We start from the raw sequence: 20,064 nt of genomic DNA, 5'->3' as shown, positions 1-20,064 counted from the left end.
TATCTGTCAGGTTTGTGCGTCATTTAGATTTTTTTTTATTCGGTGAATATATATGCGGGGTGGATTTTTATCAGTACTGAATTGCCCGTGGGCATTTAGGGTGTTGGCCTAGTTTTCAGTTTTATTTGATGGTTATGAATTGAATACGTATTCTGTGTTGTTCTCTAAAGCTATGGCCAAGGTTTGACAGAATGTAAACTGTTACAATCGGTTACTCAGCCATTTTTCTCGCATGATTACAGACCAGACGATATCCTATTTCGTGTACTTGGTGACTCGGGATGCATGTTCATTAAGCTTATTCTCGGCTATTGTTAAATGACATGTATTAGTTTGTATGATATTGCTTGTCCGTGGTAAAGATGCATTTGAAATTTGACAACTATTTCCAGCGTTGTTGTTTTGGGTTATGAAAATGTATAATTTTTTTTGCTTTCAGAATTTATTTAAAAATGGTCTGTGTGTTTGAATAATGAAATAAAGATTCCAGTAAGTAAACGATTAAATATATCACTTTTTATTGCATGTTTTTCATAAGATGGACCTTATCTAAAGAACGGAACCTCCAAAAACATGCTTTTATAATTTATAACATTTTATAATGATTTTTTATCTTTAGCAATAGCCGATAGTGTTACTATTTTTAATAGGGATAATGTTTATTAAGATAGTGTCATTTTAGAAGGCAAAAGGATTACTACTAATAATAGGATAGTACTTATAATTAATTGTGGGATGGTATATAAAATTGCTAGTTCTAATGGGAAAATATGTGAAATTGAAAATGTACTTGAAAAAATAATCCTGGTAAACTTGCATGTAAATAATGACTAGGACTAAGTATACACTATTATATGACGCTTATTTTGGTAAAGGTAGATTTTTTAAATGCTTTAAGAAAATTGCGTACGCTATTAAACTGTTATATTTTCTGAAAATAAATGTTGTTTTATTCCGCATTTCTGTTTAATAACCGTATCCTGAAAGCACATTGTTTTCCATATAGGTTGTGCTAATGTAATATTATCCTATAAAGGTTTTTATTTAGGATAGGCCTATCAATAAATTAAGTAATAACATGGTAATACAGGCTATAATTAGATATTCTATTTTCTATATTAGTCTGTGTGACTCCATAATATGCTTTTTCAATATTTGTTGCTTTTACTGAGTAATATTATTTCTTTTTTCCCACCCATTTACCGGTATATTAACATAGAACTTAACAACAAATTAAACTAGTCAGACCTTAATCTTAGAAGGCTTTGAGATTTTAGACTTTAATCTCATACTACGTTATATTGTTATTGAATAATACCGAACTAAAATGATCTAAGGTTACAATTAATAACATGATATAGCCCTAAAACAACAGTATAAGCTTATCTTTAATGAGGTGTGTGCGTAAAAGCTTTTTACTTTTGGAATGTTCTAGGTTCTGCCGTAACTTAGTCTGTTTTGAAGAGAAAATTTCTGACAATGAAAATATGAAATATGTTTGAACTTTTTGACACAATATGAAAGATATTACATACTAGAATGGAAAGCTACCTAGAGCATTGGTTTTAAGGAGGAATATCTGAATAATTTACGTTCCTTGGCGCCATAGAAAGAATGCAGCTTATGACATTTGTTTTCGTTTATACGCCCCCTATCCGGAGAAGTAATTTTGGTTAAATTCAGCCCCTGTATGTTCTGTGGTGAGTATTATTGGTGGTGCTTATGACCCTATAACATAAGAGTACATATACTCATTAAATTCGTATTTTACCTCATTTGGGAGGATTGTTTTAGGAAATTTACTGAAGTAAGCTGTACTGCTAAGGACATAATTCCAAAGGTATTTTTTTCAACTATTATTTTTTATAACCGTGCATTTATATCACCAGTAGTCGTATGAAATAATAATAATTTGGTTTTAAAACTAGAAGATGTTAAGTTTTAAGACGAAGACCTGCGAGCACATTATAGCCAAAACGATTGATTTATCCTTTATTGTTCAGCCTTCCTGATCACGTGCGCGAATCACCCAATCGAATGGCAGCCTTGCATCCTAACTATTAGTCGAGTGTAGTTCTTTGTGGTGCCAAGTTGCTACTTGATTTCTTGAGATAATTTTGGGAGAGTGGGTTTTAGTGCGTGTGTATGTGTGTGTGGTGTGTGTGGCGCGACTGTTTCTGTATGTATCTGTGTATGTGTGCGTACACGTGAAAGTCTATTTTGCCATGTCTGCATCTGGAACGTTGGCTAGTTACTACGTCGACTCTCTCATCTTGCCGGAGAGTGAGGAACTCTCCGCGCCCAGATATCCATCTGGTCCGGGGGGGCTGCAGCACGCGAGGCAGCCCACCTCGATCAATGAACACACCGAGCTTGGCCCCTGTACCTTCCCGACAAAAGCTCCCGTATTTAGTCCGTCTTGGGGCCATGTACCGACCCAGTTTCCTGGCGCAGTTTCGTCGGTGTACCACCACCCGTATGGGCATCACCAAGGCTCGGGTCCAGGTGACGTGGAGGGTCGCTACATGCAGTCTTGGCTGCTGGAGCCCATGTCCGGTTCCTTGCCTTTGACGGGATTACCTACGAGTCATCACTACGGGATCAAACCGGAAAGCCTGGCTGCGCGAGGGGACAGTGCGCTGCCCGGATCCCACACTGCCCTTCTCCTGTCTGATTTCCCCAATGGGACGGTGACAACGGCGTCCCCGGTTGACAAAGACACACTACCCGGCCAGACCAGGGACATGAAAGGGGAGATCGAGGAAAAAATATGCCTTGATCCAAGTAAGTGCTATCTACGTTATATTCTATAAAACCTCTGGGATGCAGGTACATGTGTGAGTAGAGGAGGTAGAGCGTAATGGAAACGATGCTTTCTGAGCGTGCCATTCATTTAACGGTACTTGGTAATGTATCTCTAATTCGATACCAAGTTCTGATGCTATAGGTTTCAAAATTTAAATAAGAGAGGTAGCCAGGTATGGGAGTGCACTACGTTTTTGGAACGCATTTAGATTTGTAATATACATAATTCACAGACAGAGCTTTTGGTATCGGCCTCGACCCTTAGTCATGGGTCATATGTTTTTATCTGGGCCATGCACTGGGCTTACACCAGTCTTGTCTCGCACTCCCTCTCTCCAGATAACCCGGTATCCAACTGGCTCCACGCGAGTGCCACGAGAAAAAAGCGCTGTCCGTACACCAAGCACCAGATCCTCGAGTTGGAGAAAGAGTTCCTCTTTAACACATACCTCACGCGGGACCGTAGGTACGAAGTGGCGAGGCAGCTCAACCTTACGGAGAGACAGGTCAAAATCTGGTTTCAGAACCGCAGAATGAAGATGAAGAAATTTAACAAAGATGGTGGACCAAAAGATATTTCATAGGTATGGTTGATATCGGAAATAAGAGGCACATAGGCTGTGAAAAGGCTTTTTTTCTGATGGACTTTATTTGTAAAAGCCGTTGTCTTATTGTTTTATCCCGAACAAAGCTGTTATGTGTCTTGCAAAAAGCATGTCCGGCTCTATTCGTCGGTTTGATGCAACTACCTTTATATTGCACAATTTAACAGTGTATAATTCTTTGATATGTTATTTGGATGTTAATTAATGAAAACCTCGGCTGCGAGTGCCGCTGTGTGAGACTTGTATTAGTAGGCCTGTTTTCTGTGCTTGTTTGTGTATGTATGTTTGTAGTTACGTGTGCGTTCTCTGGTTTGTAGATATTTGTGCATTTCAGGTTCAACGGAATTTCATTATAAATACGATGTCGCCCCCTAACATTGGTGAGCTAACGTAATGATAGCATTTTGAAGTGAGTCATGAGCGTCGAAAGCCTCTGTTTATGGGCCTATTGATAATATTACCAGAAGGTTCATAATTATATTGTTTTGACTACCTTGACGTCTCTCAACTACCTATAATTGCAAGAACCTTATTTCATTTTTACATTACTTTTCTTTGTGTACATAGGGTAACTATGTCTGAATTTCAGGGAGTAACATTTGAGAGGGCATATTTGCTAGAAGGAACCAGAGAAAATAAATAACACTGTAGGCTACATAATGAATACCTCATGGTCTGGAGACCGTTCAGAGTTTTGGTTCTCAAATGTAATTTGTACTTTATTTACTGAATAAAGCAAATTATATCTGCGAATGCAGCCACACTGGATTTTCATAATTTGTTTTGCATTCGCATTTCACAGTAGTCTATTTTAACTTATAGAAAGCTCTAAAATGACACAAATCATACACGATTAATGATTTTGTAGGCCACCAAGTACCCAATTGTGTACCAAAAGCGGTTTTGTGATTTCCTCCATAGACCCCTGCTTTAGCGTCCATGTAAAACCCTGTTTTTGGAAAGGTTGTGCAATACAACAGAAGTGCTATACCTGGAATCCCAAAGGGGTTGTTCAAGGGATTCTCCAGCAGATTAAGAAGCATTTCGAAACTGTTTTCTAGGTGTATTTATTTTCCTTCGAAAAAGTAATTTTTTTCACGTCTTATCAGATAATTCGCACTTCTCCTATTTTCTTCAACAAAAACACGTACACACACACGCAAACGTTTGTCCCTGTCAGATCTTTCTGGATTCAGGGCAAACAAGTAATCCCGGTACGTCGCTGAGCACTTGCTTGCGCGCTTTGGCAGAGGATGTTGTTAGCTGTATACAGCCATAAAATACAATTACCGCTATAACCGTTTATGGGGTGCAAAGCGCTGCAAGGCGAGAGGACACAACACAAGATTTTTTTTTTGAAAGCTTCGACAGCTGAGGCCTGAAATAATGTATCATGTATATATAACGATGTAGCATATGTATTTTTTAGTTATACCAGGAAGCTTAGTTAATATTGTTTATTGTTTTATGTTAGAGGTACTTAATTTGATATGCACGTATTCTTTTACGATCACGATAACGTCTGCGATCTGAATGCGCGTCTAATAACATTTTGTAACTTGATAAAATATATATATTTGATTGTATCAAGACATTACATGTGGTTCTGCTTCCACTAGATATTGAAGTAGGTCGGCTTCTACTAGCGTTTGGCAATACTAAATAAATAGACAAAATGTTGCTAGTATAGATTTTAACTATAATTACAGATATTTTGGAATAGGCTGCAAGTGGACCATGGAACTGTAACGATACATAATCACAGAACAACCCTTGTTTCATCAACCAACACCATTTAGGGCCTACTTCAGGACCACATTCATATTTTATACACTAATAGATTTGCTTCAGCAAAAAAAGGAAAATAGCTGTTGTATTGAGCCATTTAATGGTGTTGTGACGCGCTAGGTCTCGAGGACGCAGATGGACTCCAAACTTCAAAGGCTCGGCCAGAGACAGAGCAATAAAACGCCTGGTCTGCTATACTGTCTGGCATTCCACTTTTAATGGCTTTATGGCAGTCCAGACACAATTAGGCCGTTTCCAGAACTCGGCACCCATTTGTTTTTTCTCTTTCTGTGGGACTGCAGTGTGGACAAAAGGCCTTGCGGAAATGATCAGCTTTATTGGCGTCTCCCGTGACTGTTGCTCGCAGGACTCATGGTCATCTCGAGCGTCCCTTTGTTTGTACCTGGCCTGGGAAACGTTCTCTCTCAGCTTCTCTGGTGGTTGCTAGTGTTCTGTTCATGAGTTGGAGGAAGAGAAAGGGCAATAAAGCAAAAGCTTTATGAGGCAAGACCAGGTCTATGTATATGAGACCAACATCAAGAATTTCAGATAGCCTCTACTCTCGATTATCACCACTGGCCCTCCAAATGTGCGTTCCTCCGTGTTAAAATACTAACCTATCACAGCCATTTAGGGCTACAAACCTTCATCGCATCCCTATGTGACATCCCGCCTCTCACTTGGTCATAAAGGGGAGTGGATGGCATTGCAGTTTTAAGCACAAATGTCTGCGCATTGCACCTAGTCCACCCTGCCAGTACGTAAAGTGACCAGATGATGGCGTTAATGTTCCATAACACGAATCAGAAGGGCCTCGCTTGAACACTTTCCTTTTGTAATAACTATCGGAGGTACATACCATTTCTAAGGGAGCAGTGATTTTACACACGTATCACCAATCCAATTCTAGTACCACAAATACCAATATGCTGAGCTCTCAATTGAATGAAACTATTTAGGCCTGTGGAGGCATATTGACGCATCATTCTGCATTTTTTTTTTCCGTTCTGTAACACTGGAATTCTATATGTTGAATGCTCTTATGAACTTAAAATCTTCATAATATTATTACCTATTGTAGTCATTGGCACATTCACGGAAGTATTTAATAATATGATTTATAAAAATAGACTAGCCTAATGGGCCTTTTGAACACGTTTATCTTTCTGTTTTCTATAGAAACCCAATACTGACCTAATACCTGCAACCCAGCATTTAGGTCAACCAAACAACCCAGGGTGGTTTTGGGTATACACTACATATTAGAACAATATTGTTAATTAACAATACAAACCATTACCAAGGGTAACATTTTACTAGGCAATATATTTTTAGGGATTAGTTTTGTCTTTAAAGAAAACAGGCCTTTAATGAGCTTAATTATTACTGTTAGAATGTGTTCAATTTAATATTTAGGTCAGGCCTATATTAATACTAAGCACAAGTAGTAGTGTTAAGTAAGGATACTTAATAAAAAAAATATGAACGTATACTTTGTTTTTGGGCTAGCAATTATTATTTTTTGAAGTATCTATCATATTAGCATCCAATATATTATTGTTACATTTGCTTTTGTTTATTTAATTTTTGAATAATTGGATATCCTGTTTTGCAATATCCAATAGGTATAGAAATGTACAAGATCCTTTGTGATTTTTAGAATTACTGAGCCTACAAGCTCAGTAATTCCACACACAGAATTATGTTCCATTAACACTGTGGAATGTGACTACATTAGCGTCTCCAAATGTTGCATTAGAATTACATTTTTTCACATTATTAGAAAAATAACACAAATGAACTACAAATCCAAATGGACAAGGACAGTTATTAATTTCCATATATTATGTTTCATTCCAAACCTAAACCTAGAAATGCATTTTTCATCCATAATGAATACTCATTGGTGCCTTTCTATTTGTACATATTATTAGCTGTCAGCAAACTCTTAAATATTTTAAATATTCTACTGAAATATGTATATGTCTATTTCTTTATAAAACACGTCATTTAATTTAACTAGTAGTAGGCTGTTTGAAACATACTAAATGTTTCAAACATGTTCTTTTCTCTATTTTCATGTGCCCGATAAAATGTAAAAAGATGGTTTATTCATTCTGAAATATTTACTGTATGTTTAATAAATACCTATGTCTGTTAATTAGAGGAAAATCTCATATATATGTTTTGAATTATTTATTTACCCAAGCCTTCTTTTGCCCTTGAAAAGGCTTCATTTGATGGTATGGGCTTTGGGAATCAAAGATATTTAAATGATCTGCAGTCCTGATTGGATGATAGGATGGTCCAGAGCCCACCCCCTTTAACCAGATGAATAGTAACTAATCTTATTGCAATCACATTAACTTTTTAAGATCACCAAGTCTGAGAAATCTTCCATCCAACTTGGACAGGCTTACGTTCCAGCCGTTGTCTTCAAACAACGCTTACAAAGTATAAAGGCATTATTACCATCTTCTGAGTTATTTTAACCTCATAGTGTGGACACATTATCAATAAACCAGTGATATCAGGTTTGGAATGCACTGGGCCTTTAACCAGTTTCCCAACATTTCAGAAAAATACGTATTTGAACTAATCCTTTCAAATGTTCTTTGGTTACTTTATTTGCATCCCCAATGTATTTTTTTCCATAATTTGCTTAATCTAGCTATAGGTTATTGATGTCATTCAAAATGATAGTAGCAAAAATAGTATATCAAAACATGGTTACAAAAGTAAATTGTAATACAAAACCAAAAACTATAGTTATGAAGCTATTATTCATGGCAAGAAATCTCAAATGTACTGATATACCGATTCTATCAATTTATATAAAATACGATAACTATACATTTTACTTTATTTTGCATATGATACGATGATCGGATTTCTCGCAAGAATTAATTTGTTTAAATTAATTTACTGAAACCATTTGGAGGTACCGGTAATTGACAGACATTATAATTGGGTTAAAACGATGAAAGCCCAAGGTGTTTTTTGGAATTCAGCGACTGCTAGGCATAGTGCTCTGTCCTTTACTTTTGTATTGTATGTTGTGCGATTTTGTATGATAGGCTTTTCACAGCGTTTATGAGGGCGTGTCCCCAAAGAGTTGGACTTTGTGTGTGTTTGTGTTGATCTTACTCTGCGGTCTGTGCTCCATAATGACATTTCTGGCTTCACTGGTGATTGGCTACATCGGTCACAGGACTAGATCACGTGGTGAGTTCTTTGGTCCTGGGGAAAATGGGGTTTGGGTGTAAATCTAGGGTGTATTGCTGTCATATATCACGCTACCTCGTAAAAACGACACTGAAGATTCTTGCTCAACAAATCACTGTGAAAAAATGAGTTCTTATTATGTGGATGGTCTTTTTAGCAAATATACGGCAAGCGGTTCTTTCTTTCCAAACGCAGACCGTGGTTCGTCCTCTCTTGGACCTGGTGGAGAAGGACCCACATCGGCTCACGGAGCCGCACTCTCTGCTTTTCCACCATCCCTGCCCGGAGTTTACAACGTAAATAATGCTATCTACCAGAGCCACCCGATGTTTTCCCCTGGTTATGGCCAGGCGCAGGACGTACACGGTATGCACTGCACCTCTTTCGACCAAAGCCGTCTGTTCGGGGACAGCTGCGTCCAGCCGGGGCCTGGGCCCCTCAACTCGCAGGCGGACAAACACTACCGGATGTACCCCTGGATGAGAACATCAGGTATGATCGAACATGTGTCCTTACTTCATAAAGTAGCCTACTCCTGCAGAGCTCTGTTATAATTTCAACACACTTTCAGAACCATGGGATACTTAGCATGGTCTTAATGGCGCAATTCATTCAGTGAAGCCATTGGTATTGCACTGAAAGAATCGTAAAACTTTTATTGCGCAAGTAATGAGTTCTGTGACCATATACATTCATTATCCATCTACTTCTGTAGCCTAATGTTCTTGGTGCAGAGACCTTGCCGCTGGGTTTTTTTTGTGACAGCTTTCTTATTGCTTATTCTCCCCTTTGTGGCAGTAAAATACCAGATTATATGTTGTAGTGTAAATCAGTGTTCGTGGGCTCGGCAGTTCGCAATTTTGAATCTGCTCAGAACGGCAGCTGTGATTATCATCATCAGTGTCAGAAACCTATATGTACACCGGGTTATAACCTACAATGGTGGTTGTAAATACTATCACTAGTTCTAGGCGCGGTATTAATAGTAAGGGTTGGTATGAAGGTTTTTGTAGGCAAACCAATTAATCTAGCAGTTGTAATTGCTTATGCTTAGGTATGACCCAACGTGGTGGACCATTAAGTGTTTCAAAATGTTGAAGAATGCAGCACAAGAACTGCAGCTGGAATATTTCAAATGCAAGAACATTCTTTAAAATAATGTGGTTAACGTGTCCAATCTACGTAAGCTACTCTTTCACTTCCTATATTTACAGGAATACATTTAGAAATGTCGTAGAGAGACACAGACGGTGGCAATTAACACGTTTTTTAATCTCTGTAGGAAAATATACATACTCATTTATCATTCAGGTGTGCCATTATCAAAATCATCATGTTATTAGACATCGGAGTATGCATCTTGTAGCCAATTACATGGTTTTGCTCAGAAAACATCGTTGTTTTACAACCTATTGGGCAAATTAAATATACATGATTGAAACCTTTGTCCCTTTCAGATCCGAACCGAAAGCGTGGACGTCAGACCTACTCCCGGTACCAGACGTTGGAGCTAGAGAAAGAGTTTCACTTCAACCGGTACCTAACCCGCCGGAGGCGCGTGGAGATAGCACACGCGCTGTGCTTGACTGAACGCCAGATCAAAATCTGGTTCCAGAACCGGAGGATGAAGTGGAAGAAAGATCACAAGGACGAGTCCTCGAGCTCGACTCCCGGTGCCACGGTGGGGGAATTAAACGAGGACGGTGATGGTGATCTGCTATCCGACGAAAAGTCTAAGGCCGAAGGAGCAGAGCAAGGAGACTCCGCTCCAGCCGATGTGGTTTCAGAAACCCCTGCAAGAGAAGGAGATGGAGACGTAAAGGCTATTAATAAAAGGAACAATTCCTAAATGTTTGTATCTACCATTAAGGAAGTGTTTATATCCTGTTTCCGAATGGATACACTCTATTCGATCATGCTATTTAAAAAATGCAGGGCAGAAATTGAGAAACACCTTGTGTAGCATTAAAACATGGCTACCTGAAGAAAAACAAACATGGCTACACACATGATACTACCTACCTATACAGTATTATTGATTACATTTTGCTATTTTAATGGGATAAAGGCTTAAACCTACTGTACTTGTTTTATGCGTGTAATAATTAATGTTATTCGTCGAAAAATATCTAATATTGTACTACTGAAATTACATTCCTGAACAGAGAACTACCTAGCGCGACAGATGCATCTAAGCAACTTCCGAATTTACCTCCATTTCCAAATCATTTCTATAAATTTTTTTCGCACTCTGTCTCTATTATAAAGGGAAAATAAATGAAAATATTGCGAAAAATTGCCTTAGTTGATAAAGTATCACGGGCAAATACGGCTTTAATGTTTTCCTGTCCCTTACTGTATGTATATTGCGCTGATGTCTGTGACTGCTCGCCGTATTATATGTTCGATATTGTTGGAGCTTGTCTTTTTGGGCCATCTAGAGATTGTAAAAAATATTGGCATGATTTCAAAAGTGCAGTGTAATAAATAAAATGCAAATAATTGTCGAATTTGTATATCCTACCTTAGATGTTAAGTAACAGACTGGACATACGCTTTCTCACTAACATTCAGCACTGTATACGTTATGGCATGTGTGAAATGTGAAACTCCGTGTTTTTGTCGATTACTCTACTTATAGGTTAATATTGGTTGATGGACGTTAATGTCTGCTTTAGCGTTTGTGTTTGATCTGAAGGAAGGGAAGTAATCTGTTATCTAGAGAATCGCTCCAACATGAAAAATTGGTGGAATTAGACCCTAATAGCTTTGCCTTTTGCGGTTTTCCAGTATTAATAATTGTAGAACCATTACGTTTTGAAAATAGATTATTATCCAATTTCCTGTAAGTCAAAAAATATGTAGTCATAAACCATATAACCAAAATGTTGGGAAAGCACATATCCAGCGTGGGTAAAACTCTTTTTTTCCAGTTATATTTAGTAAATGTTGAACATTTAAGGCATTTGTTTTCATATGACAAGGAATATTGACAACTCAGGCTATGAATAGCTCGACTATTACGTAGGAACAGTGACCCATCTATATCTGACCTATTCAGTAAGAACAGTAGAAAGACATGAAGAAATCAAAGACGTGTGTTTAATAAATAGGCTGAAGTATGCCAACTATAAAGCACGAGACGGTGCTTAGATTTTTTTTAGTTCTCTTAATGGGACAGTCCAATAACGTTTTCTGTACATGGTGCCTTTTTTCAAAAAATGTGTACTGTGTGTATGTATCTGTCTGTCTGTCTGTCTGTCTATCAGCCTGTCTGTCTGTCTGTCTGTCTGTCTGTCTATGTGTATCTCTCTCTCTCTCTCTCTCTCTCTCTCTTTCTCTCTCTCTCTCTCTCTCTCTCTCTATATATATATATATATATATATATATATATATGTGTGTGTGTGTGTGTGTGTGTGTGTGTGTGTGTGTGTGTGTGTAAATATGTGTGTGCTACTGTTGGATAAAAGAAAATAACGTTTCCCCTCCTTTTGTTAAGATGTCGCCTGGCTTGCCCCCTTCATTCTATCTTCGTTCATCCCCCTATCTCCTCCTTTCGCCCTCTTGCTCTCCCTCTCCCTCTCAAACTGGGTCATAAATCCGTTGTTGTTTATGAAAATTTACAACATTGCAATACAACTTTACGAGGTTCCTTGGCTTCCCATTGGTCGCCGCTGGTCACATGGCATGGAGCCGTGAACATGAACTTTTTATATATAATTTCCTTTTCCAGAATAGAACGACACTCATTTAACAGTCTGTGTCGGCCACACAACCTTGTCTGTACTGTAAAAGCTTGTGCTCATCCATTCATTGTTTTTAAATTTCGTCTTGGGTAACGCAGTTTTGCTCTTCAGTTTTCTTTTATTACACAACAGCGAGGAGCATTCCCCCTCTTTTGGAACCGGACGTTTGGATTCATTAAAGTGCTGTTGGCAAAATGGACGGATTGAGCGCGAACGCGTCGTTGCCTGACCCCGGGAACTCGTGGATTCGTCCAGGGACCCAGCTGGCACTACAGGAGATCTTGTCCGGTCGCCTTACGCCAGACGCACCTGTCCGTCCTCTCCCGTCGACATCGCTAAACACCACAAGACCTAAACACCTAAAAGACGGTGTGAGTACGTACTAATCATGTTTTTACATATTTCCGGAATAATTCATTAAATAAACCGAATAACAAAAATAATATTAAAATACTAAATATTTTTTATGCCATCTAGATTAGGTTAAAACAGCGATGACTTTCAGAAGCTGTGCGACTGTTGTAGGCACTTATACTTTGTTTAAACTGGGTTTTATATGGATATGTATTTTGTTAATAATAATTTTCACGATTATGATCTTTGCTGGTTAGGCTAATTTGATCTCTTGGCTTGATATCTAGTTATGCTTATAAATGTATTATTAATGTAGGCATATGCGTTTTCATCATAAATCATGCATCTGGATTTGAATAATTTATCACCGATATGTGCTATTTGTGTTTGATTATTTGTCGGTATTTAAATGGTGTGGTGTGTCAGCAGCTGAGTATTTGGACTGTGGCCAATAAGCTACTCAAAGTCGCCCTCTTGTGGAGAATGCGTGGTCCTGTTTTGGTCACAACGTTGTATCCGTTAGGGTAGTTCCTACATAGACATGCCCTTTGTTTTTTTAATTCATGCTGTTTGTTAAAACGTGAACGAGTGAGCATTGCGTTTCACATAATTATTAACGTGTAAAAGATGTACTAGTCGGATTCATCTGTATAACATCTTATATTAACTTAATCTCGATGGTTTTTTTTATCCTGTCTTCTACCTCCAAGATCAGCATTAGGCCTATACAACAACGTTATACCCTCCCTACCAATGATAATAATCTTGATTTGGTGCTTGTTAATAATAATGATAAACAATATAGCACCAAATTTAAGATGATGCTGTTTGTGAAATTGAGCTCTTCGGTTATAGCATTAGCAAAGACCTTAACTGATAATTTGTGTTGTGAATAGAGACGCATGGCCTATACATTGAACGTTGAAATACATTTACGCAAATATTGACTTTTTTGGTCAAACAGAATGTTAAGCCAGCACACCAGGAAATACATGCAATAATTGTGACAAGTGAGCAGAAAAAAATACACTTTCCCTTAAAATTTGGTTTTGATTACGATATCAGATGCTTAGTGTACTTTAAGCTCACTGTACATCACAGACAGACCAAATGTCTCACCACACATTTCCAACTATACTATTACGTCAACATTCACATTCCAACATTCATGTTACAATATATTATTATTATTATTATTAGGCTACTACCTTAAATACATTTCCTACGAACCTTTGATGGAAAACATCACAGCTGATGTGGCAATAAAGTATTACATCATAATATGACAAAATTAAAACCTAAGATCAAAATGTCAGAATAGGCACTAAAACCAAGGAAGAGGAACCCCACGATTAACTGTATCACTGCGTGCATGTCAGAGTGGATAGGCCACGGGCCTCGTTCATTTCGCATGTGCTTCTTTCGATCATTTTGCGTCTATAACATCTGAACGTGTAACGTAGGCCTATGTGTTTTCAAATTTACGGGTGAACTATTGTTCTGTTGGTCATAGAAGATCCACTTCAGTCTCTTATTTACAGTGGTCATGAAATCAGTCATTGAAACATCGGAAAATTCCTTTGCCTTTCTGTCTGACATTAGACAACATCTAAGGTGTATTCTAGCACGTTATAGCTAGAACACATAGTTTGCAGTTTCAACTGTTTAGGCTATTAGTTACGTAATACAGCGGTCAAAATAATTCATGAGCAAAAAAGACGGAAGCATCGGGAAATTTACTCACTCATCGAGGTTTGGAGCTGTGTTTCCCATTCTTATTTAACCTTCCAGAGATTCACATACTATCTGGTCGCCACAAGCACACAGAGCGCCGAATCCTGATATTTCTACCAGCTGCAGACATCTGCGTTGACTCTTTTTTTCTTCACAATTTTTTTGTTTCTCTCACAATACCCCGAATGGCCCCTATTCTCGGGATGGGATAATGTATTAGGATCAGTGTTCCAATTGGGTAGTTACATATCAAATGTCTCACACTCTCCAAAACAACCTCTTTAAAACATAATCACTGACACGATATTCTAAAACCCAAGACGTTCGTTTGCGTTCTCTTTTGAAATGTCCTTACAATCTAAGACCCGGGCTCGGATACAGAGCGCCTTCAGACACATCTGGATACGCGACCCATTCAGACACCGCTGCGTTGTACACATCTGGTCCTGAGTTCCTCGACTCCTGTGGTGCCAGAAGGGGCCTGGCCCTATTACCGCTGTGAGTCTGCATCTTTTGGACAGACATAACAGAGACGTAGACATCCATCACCAAGCTGTGGTGCCAACAGACGTCTTTAGCCAGTAAGTCAGGAGGATTGTGGCAATATGGTTTATCGTCTTTTTGGGGATTGTATGTCTAAGATGTCCAATGGATTTTGGATAACCACAGCCTTTATTGTCAAGAAGATCCTTTAACACCTATGCAACTAGCTTTGGCGCTGTCCAGTTTGCAGTAAGGATTCTGTCTAGAAGGAATGCGATGTATGTTCTGCTTATTGGACCAAACGAATAGTCTTATTTTGTTTGCTGTCGGTCAATCACTCATCAGCGGCATAAGCGTTGCAATTAGTTGTTAATAATCATCGCCACTGCTGTTATATTGGCTCATATATATCCTTGAACTTTAAGTTATAACATCAAACCAGCAAGTCCTCAGCGATTAACATTAATTTGATACCAAATAAATCTTAAGTAATGTAGGATGTCTTATCATGCTATTGTTATTTGAGCAAATAACAGAATTATAACTATTGCTATTTCACCGTACTTCTCTCTCCTCTTCCTTCATTTCAGTGCGTGCTGCCTTATCTTTCTATTTTCAAGACTTGACAACAGTTGGCTATATTATGGCCCACTACTTTCGCTCCCTTTGGTGTGATGACATTATTTATGGCAGGAAAGGGGAAATATTTCGAGAGAGGCCAAGGGAAATTCTTTCATTGTCCCATTGGCAGGCATTATGTCCATGTGAAAATAATAACATTCCCAAACAAAAAACATCCTGTTCATTCACTTTTGTTGTCAGACATTCTTAAAATAAATATATTACATTTTTTCTATTGCATTTTACTTTATTAAGAAGTTAATTAGGTTGATTTATTCTTTGAAAAGTTTCAAATGAGCCTATTGTTTTAAACGAGCCAAAAACAAATATTGATGATAATATTTGTTGCTGCAATATCTGCTAAAGATTATTCATCGTGGACAGTCGGTCGATTTAAAAATATATTTTAAAAAAAACAGGCAATAATTTTTATATAGTACCTCTTTTTAAATAATTGTTAAAAAGAAACATTTTGTAATGTCTTTCAAATATTACATTATACATTCAGGTTGACCACTCTGTACATCAATATATTTCGAAAGTCTTAATGGTTGATTCAAACTATTCAAACTGTTCAAGAATATATTGTATAATATAATATATATTGAATATATTGTACATTATTACAATATATTTAATATATTGTGACCTTTTTGACGAATCCTTTAACTTATGAGGTGATAAACAATATTCATTTTGTTGTTGTTATTTCTGCAGTATGCTTGTTTTTTGGTATACTGTATGCTATATTTGATTCCCAACGATAATTTACTCCTGAATTTATTTTATTCTCTGTGCTCAATATTAGACGTTACATACATCCTTCACAAAAAAAAATATTCCAAAGGGGTTCTTTGGCTGTCTGTTAAGGAGAACCCTTTGAATTACACCTTTTGGGTTCCATTACTATTTTAATATCAGGTAGGATCATTATGGTTCTGTAGGTAACCCATTGGGATGCCATGTTAAACCAGTTTCAGAGAGGGTACCGTAAATTGTTATCCTATGGGGCCAGCCGAAGAACACTTCTGCAACAATCTTTTTCGAAGAGTGTATTCACTATTCAGTGCGTTTCTTGTTGTATTGTCTGGGAAGCCGATGCTTTTGCCGCAATGGTCGTTAACCTCTGAACGACCCCGGTCTGAGCCCACGCCTCTAAAACCTTGGCAGGCAGTGCCAGACCTCAGCCAGAGGATGGCGCGAGACGACAATCCAAAACTTACAACCCGGACCCACTAGCGCCCTGCCTAGGCGCACTCCCATGCGCGCGCCTCTAACATCCCACCCAGATTTCCTACTTGTGCACGAGTTTACCTCTGGAGGTCATCAAACAGGATTTACGACTGGCCAACAAAAGCACGTGATTCTCAGCCGTAGGCCTACCCCATATTTGGGTGCCTACGTAAGAGAGAATCAAGTACATGTTCTACTCATTTCCATAATTCATCATAAATTGCATGTGCAAGGGTGCTATAGAACACGCAAAACCATCAAGATCCACAAATCAAGCACACACGTTATTATTTTCTCCAAAATAAAAACAACAAATACCCGCTAAACAACAATACTGGAATTGTCAACCAATGAGCTCCTATTTTGTAAACTCATTCTGCGGTCGCTATCCCAATGGCGCGGACTTCCAGTTACATAATTATGGAGACCACAGCTCCGCAAACGAGCAATACAGGGACTCAACAACCATGCATTCCAGCAGGTACGGTTATGGCTACAACGGGATGGACCTCACTGTTGGTCGCGGTAACGGACACTTTGTGGCCAGCGAGCGCGCACAGGGCTACTCCCCGAACCAGTCGGTGACTGCAACAACATCCTCTGTGGAGCCGTCCAGGTACACCCAACCCGCGAACGCCACTGGGACGGCGTCCCTTTCGCCTCCACCTGACCCGCTCCCGTGCTCCTCGTCTGTTGCAAGCTCGTCTCCGATCAGCGAGCCTCAACCTCAACACCGAAACATAAAGAACTCCATAACAAGCCCCTGCACAACCCCAAGCTCGAGTTCGAACGGAGGCACGCTGTTAAACCGGGAGTATGTATCAAAAGCCTCCCCCCTCCTCGAGGAAGAGAAGCCCGCGGGAAGCGGTCAGACAACTTCCCAAAATGTCACGGACGGTGCCCAGCCTCATATCTACCCCTGGATGAGAAAACTGCACATAAGTCATGGTAAAATAGCTTTATATTTTGATAAGATTGTCGTGTATGTTTGTGTTTGTACTTCATGCTACTTGTATTAATGTCAATGTGTGAGTATAGCCATTTTTAAAATATGCTTATTTACATTTTTCGGAACTACGGCTTTTTTCCACCAATAGCGTATTTGGTAAATAATAGTAATATGTATTCAATAGTATTAATATTTGATTAATAAAGTGGAGTAATTACGAAATGTACGCCACCTGTTCACCTGCAATTGAAAATAACTAAACGTGGCACGAATACACACTGATATGCAGGAAGTGCCGCAAGTTTATTTTGCCATAATTTTCGAATTACTAGATTTGGATGGTAGTTTTTATACAGCGGCAAATTAATTCACTGCTTTTAAAGATGTGTGTGTGTGTTTGTGGGTGAAAAGAACGCATAACGCGTTGGTAAACATTCTTCTTCATAAAAAGTAAAGGTTATTGTCAAATGTCTTATTGTTATTGTCGTATTATTGCGATGTAACCCTGCATAAAGCGTTTGAAAATGTTCGTCCCTACAACAAAAATAAATATTCTAACATTGTTGCCATTTCAATGCATCAAGCGTAGGAAACGTGATTTTGTATGTCGCAATTTTGATTGTGGGCTCATGGTTGCATCCTGTGTATTAACACCAGACAGTCTGACCGGACCAGAGGGGAAGAGGGCGAGGACAGCCTACACGCGCTACCAGACCCTGGAGCTGGAGAAAGAGTTCCACTTCAACCGATACCTGACCCGAAGACGGAGGATCGAGATAGCGCACGCGCTCTGCCTATCAGAACGCCAGATCAAAATCTGGTTCCAGAACCGCAGGATGAAGTGGAAAAAGGACAATAAGCTGAAAAGCATGAGTATGGCAGCGGCCGGGGGTATAGGGTACCACCACCCCTGATGTATTGGGTTCCCGATGAGCACTAATAAAAGAATACAAAGTTTGGGAGAACTTCCCGTCAAGTCAAAAGCGCGAAAAACTTTCCTAGGATGTCTTGGGACTCAACATCCAGGTGTCCAAGCTCTGGCCTTGTCAAAAGAACATTTTCTCTTTGTTTTTATTTGGACGTGATAATGCTTGTGTCAGTAAAAAAAAAATAAACTTACGTTCTGTACAGTTTTGTCTTAGAGAAAAAACAATGGGAAATTCATGTTTGTTTAACTTAAGGCTATTTCTTTTTCAAAATAGAATAAGATGGGCGTTATAGCAAATAAGTTAATTAACTACCTAATAAAAGTTGTGTAGCCTATTGCACTCATAAAACATTAGCCTATAGAAACTCGACTAATGAATGAGTTGATAAGAAATTGTGTTGCTTTTGTGTATAACTATTGTTTTAATATGTAATGTATGTATTTATTTATTTGTTTAATGTATTGTATCAAATGCAGATTACATGTTCGTTATTGTAGAGAGACTTAAGTGATTGTTGTGCGTAAACACGTGACGGAACCGCTGTTCTGACCCAGTGTATGTAGCTGCGCCTTTATAACCTTTTGCACGAGCTGCTGTAAAGTTGACCTGGTGCAGCTTACAATGTGTTTCTGTCTTCTAAAATTACCTCCCCCCCCACACACACTTTCTATTTTGGATGTAAAGGGGTTCCATATGGATCCCATCTTAAGTGTATAGCTCCATCGTGATAGGCTTTTTGTAAATGTTTTTAAAGAATGACTGGAAGTTGAAAATAATATTATAGGCTAAGGGTGATGCTGATTAAATTAAACTTTCTACTGGAACGACACAGATTATGGCATCTATTATTTGTTTTATGAGTATTTATAAAATGTCCCAACTTGACTTGTCGTTAAACGTTGCTGGCTAGGCCTCAGAATTGCCCAACGTTTTTTTGTTGAAAACTGACATTAAAGGAATGTTTTAGCTCCGTTTCCCCCTAAATATAAGTCAGTACTATGCTTAAGGATTATACAGGCCTGGAAAAAAGAACAGCTAAACCCTTTCACCCTGCTGTTTGCTATACAAAGTTGAAAAGTTACACTATTCTAGAAAATCAACAGGTAGATAAATGGATACATTTATATTCGCTCTCTTTACTCACCTCTGCGCTCCGGGCTAAAGCGGCTCTTGAAGTGACCAGCTCCAGAGGCTCATGCCTCCCCTATGCTCGAGCTCGGGGAATCATTTCGACTTCGAGTCGTAAACTTTATTAGGCCGGTTCCGGCTCCCTGACATTTGGGTGCCAAATGAATGGGGGTTTTGTCTATGAATTACATCGTAAAAATCATCCAGAGCGCGGCCAGATAGGCTCACTGGCCATAAATGATCACGTGGTGGCCATTAAAGTAAGTTTTATGGTTTTGGGGAGTTGACAGTATATTGCACATAACATATATTCGGACTGACGTGAGTCTTCGTCTGACTCTCTTCTTGTAGGCTGTTAGTGTTCCTTGACCGTTACAGCAGCTCCTCGCTTACCAGAACGCTTAGCAATGGACCCTACGCCCCGGACGCACACAAGGAGACAGCCTCTGTCTGGAGGTGAGTTT

At 38.8% G+C, this 20,064-nt stretch overlaps 3 protein-coding genes across 5 annotated transcripts; all 3 read left to right on the top strand.

Moving 5' to 3' along the window:
- Positions 1-1,427: 1,427 nt before the first annotated feature.
- On the top strand, positions 1,428-19,982 carry hoxa9a (homeobox A9a). Of its 3 annotated transcripts, none has more exons than XM_010893046.3 (3): positions 1,428-2,784; positions 3,145-3,389; positions 19,952-19,982. In XM_010893046.3, the coding sequence occupies exons 1-2, from the start codon at positions 2,226-2,228 to the stop codon at positions 3,387-3,389; spliced, it is 804 nt and encodes a 267-aa protein (XP_010891348.1). In that variant the 5' UTR covers positions 1,428-2,225; the 3' UTR covers positions 19,952-19,982. The 3 variants fall into 3 exon arrangements, with proteins under 3 accessions (XP_010891348.1, XP_019905789.1, XP_019905790.1); XM_020050230.2 differs by lacking the exon at positions 19,952-19,982 and adding an exon at positions 12,281-12,347; XM_020050231.2 differs by lacking the exon at positions 19,952-19,982 and adding an exon at positions 8,619-8,637.
- LOC105023660 (homeobox protein Hox-A7) lies at positions 8,433-11,667 on the top strand. Its single transcript, XM_010893044.3, has 2 exons — positions 8,433-8,915; positions 9,881-11,667. Exons 1-2 carry the CDS (start codon positions 8,549-8,551, stop codon positions 10,270-10,272), a joined length of 759 nt encoding a protein of 252 aa, XP_010891346.1. The 5' UTR covers positions 8,433-8,548; the 3' UTR covers positions 10,273-11,667.
- On the top strand, positions 16,153-19,301 carry hoxa5a (homeobox A5a). The gene is made up of 2 exons (XM_010893043.5): positions 16,153-17,542; positions 18,201-19,301. Exons 1-2 carry the CDS (start codon positions 16,945-16,947, stop codon positions 18,455-18,457), a joined length of 855 nt encoding a protein of 284 aa, XP_010891345.2. The 5' UTR covers positions 16,153-16,944; the 3' UTR covers positions 18,458-19,301.
- Positions 19,983-20,064: the final 82 nt, after the last annotated feature.

The sequence above is a fragment of the Esox lucius genome, chromosome 10 (genome assembly GCF_011004845.1).
Source record: "Esox lucius isolate fEsoLuc1 chromosome 10, fEsoLuc1.pri, whole genome shotgun sequence".
Taxonomy (NCBI): Eukaryota; Metazoa; Chordata; class Actinopteri; order Esociformes; family Esocidae; genus Esox; species Esox lucius.
Note: the sequence above shows the minus strand (reverse complement) of the source record. Positions and strands in the feature narration are given on the sequence as shown.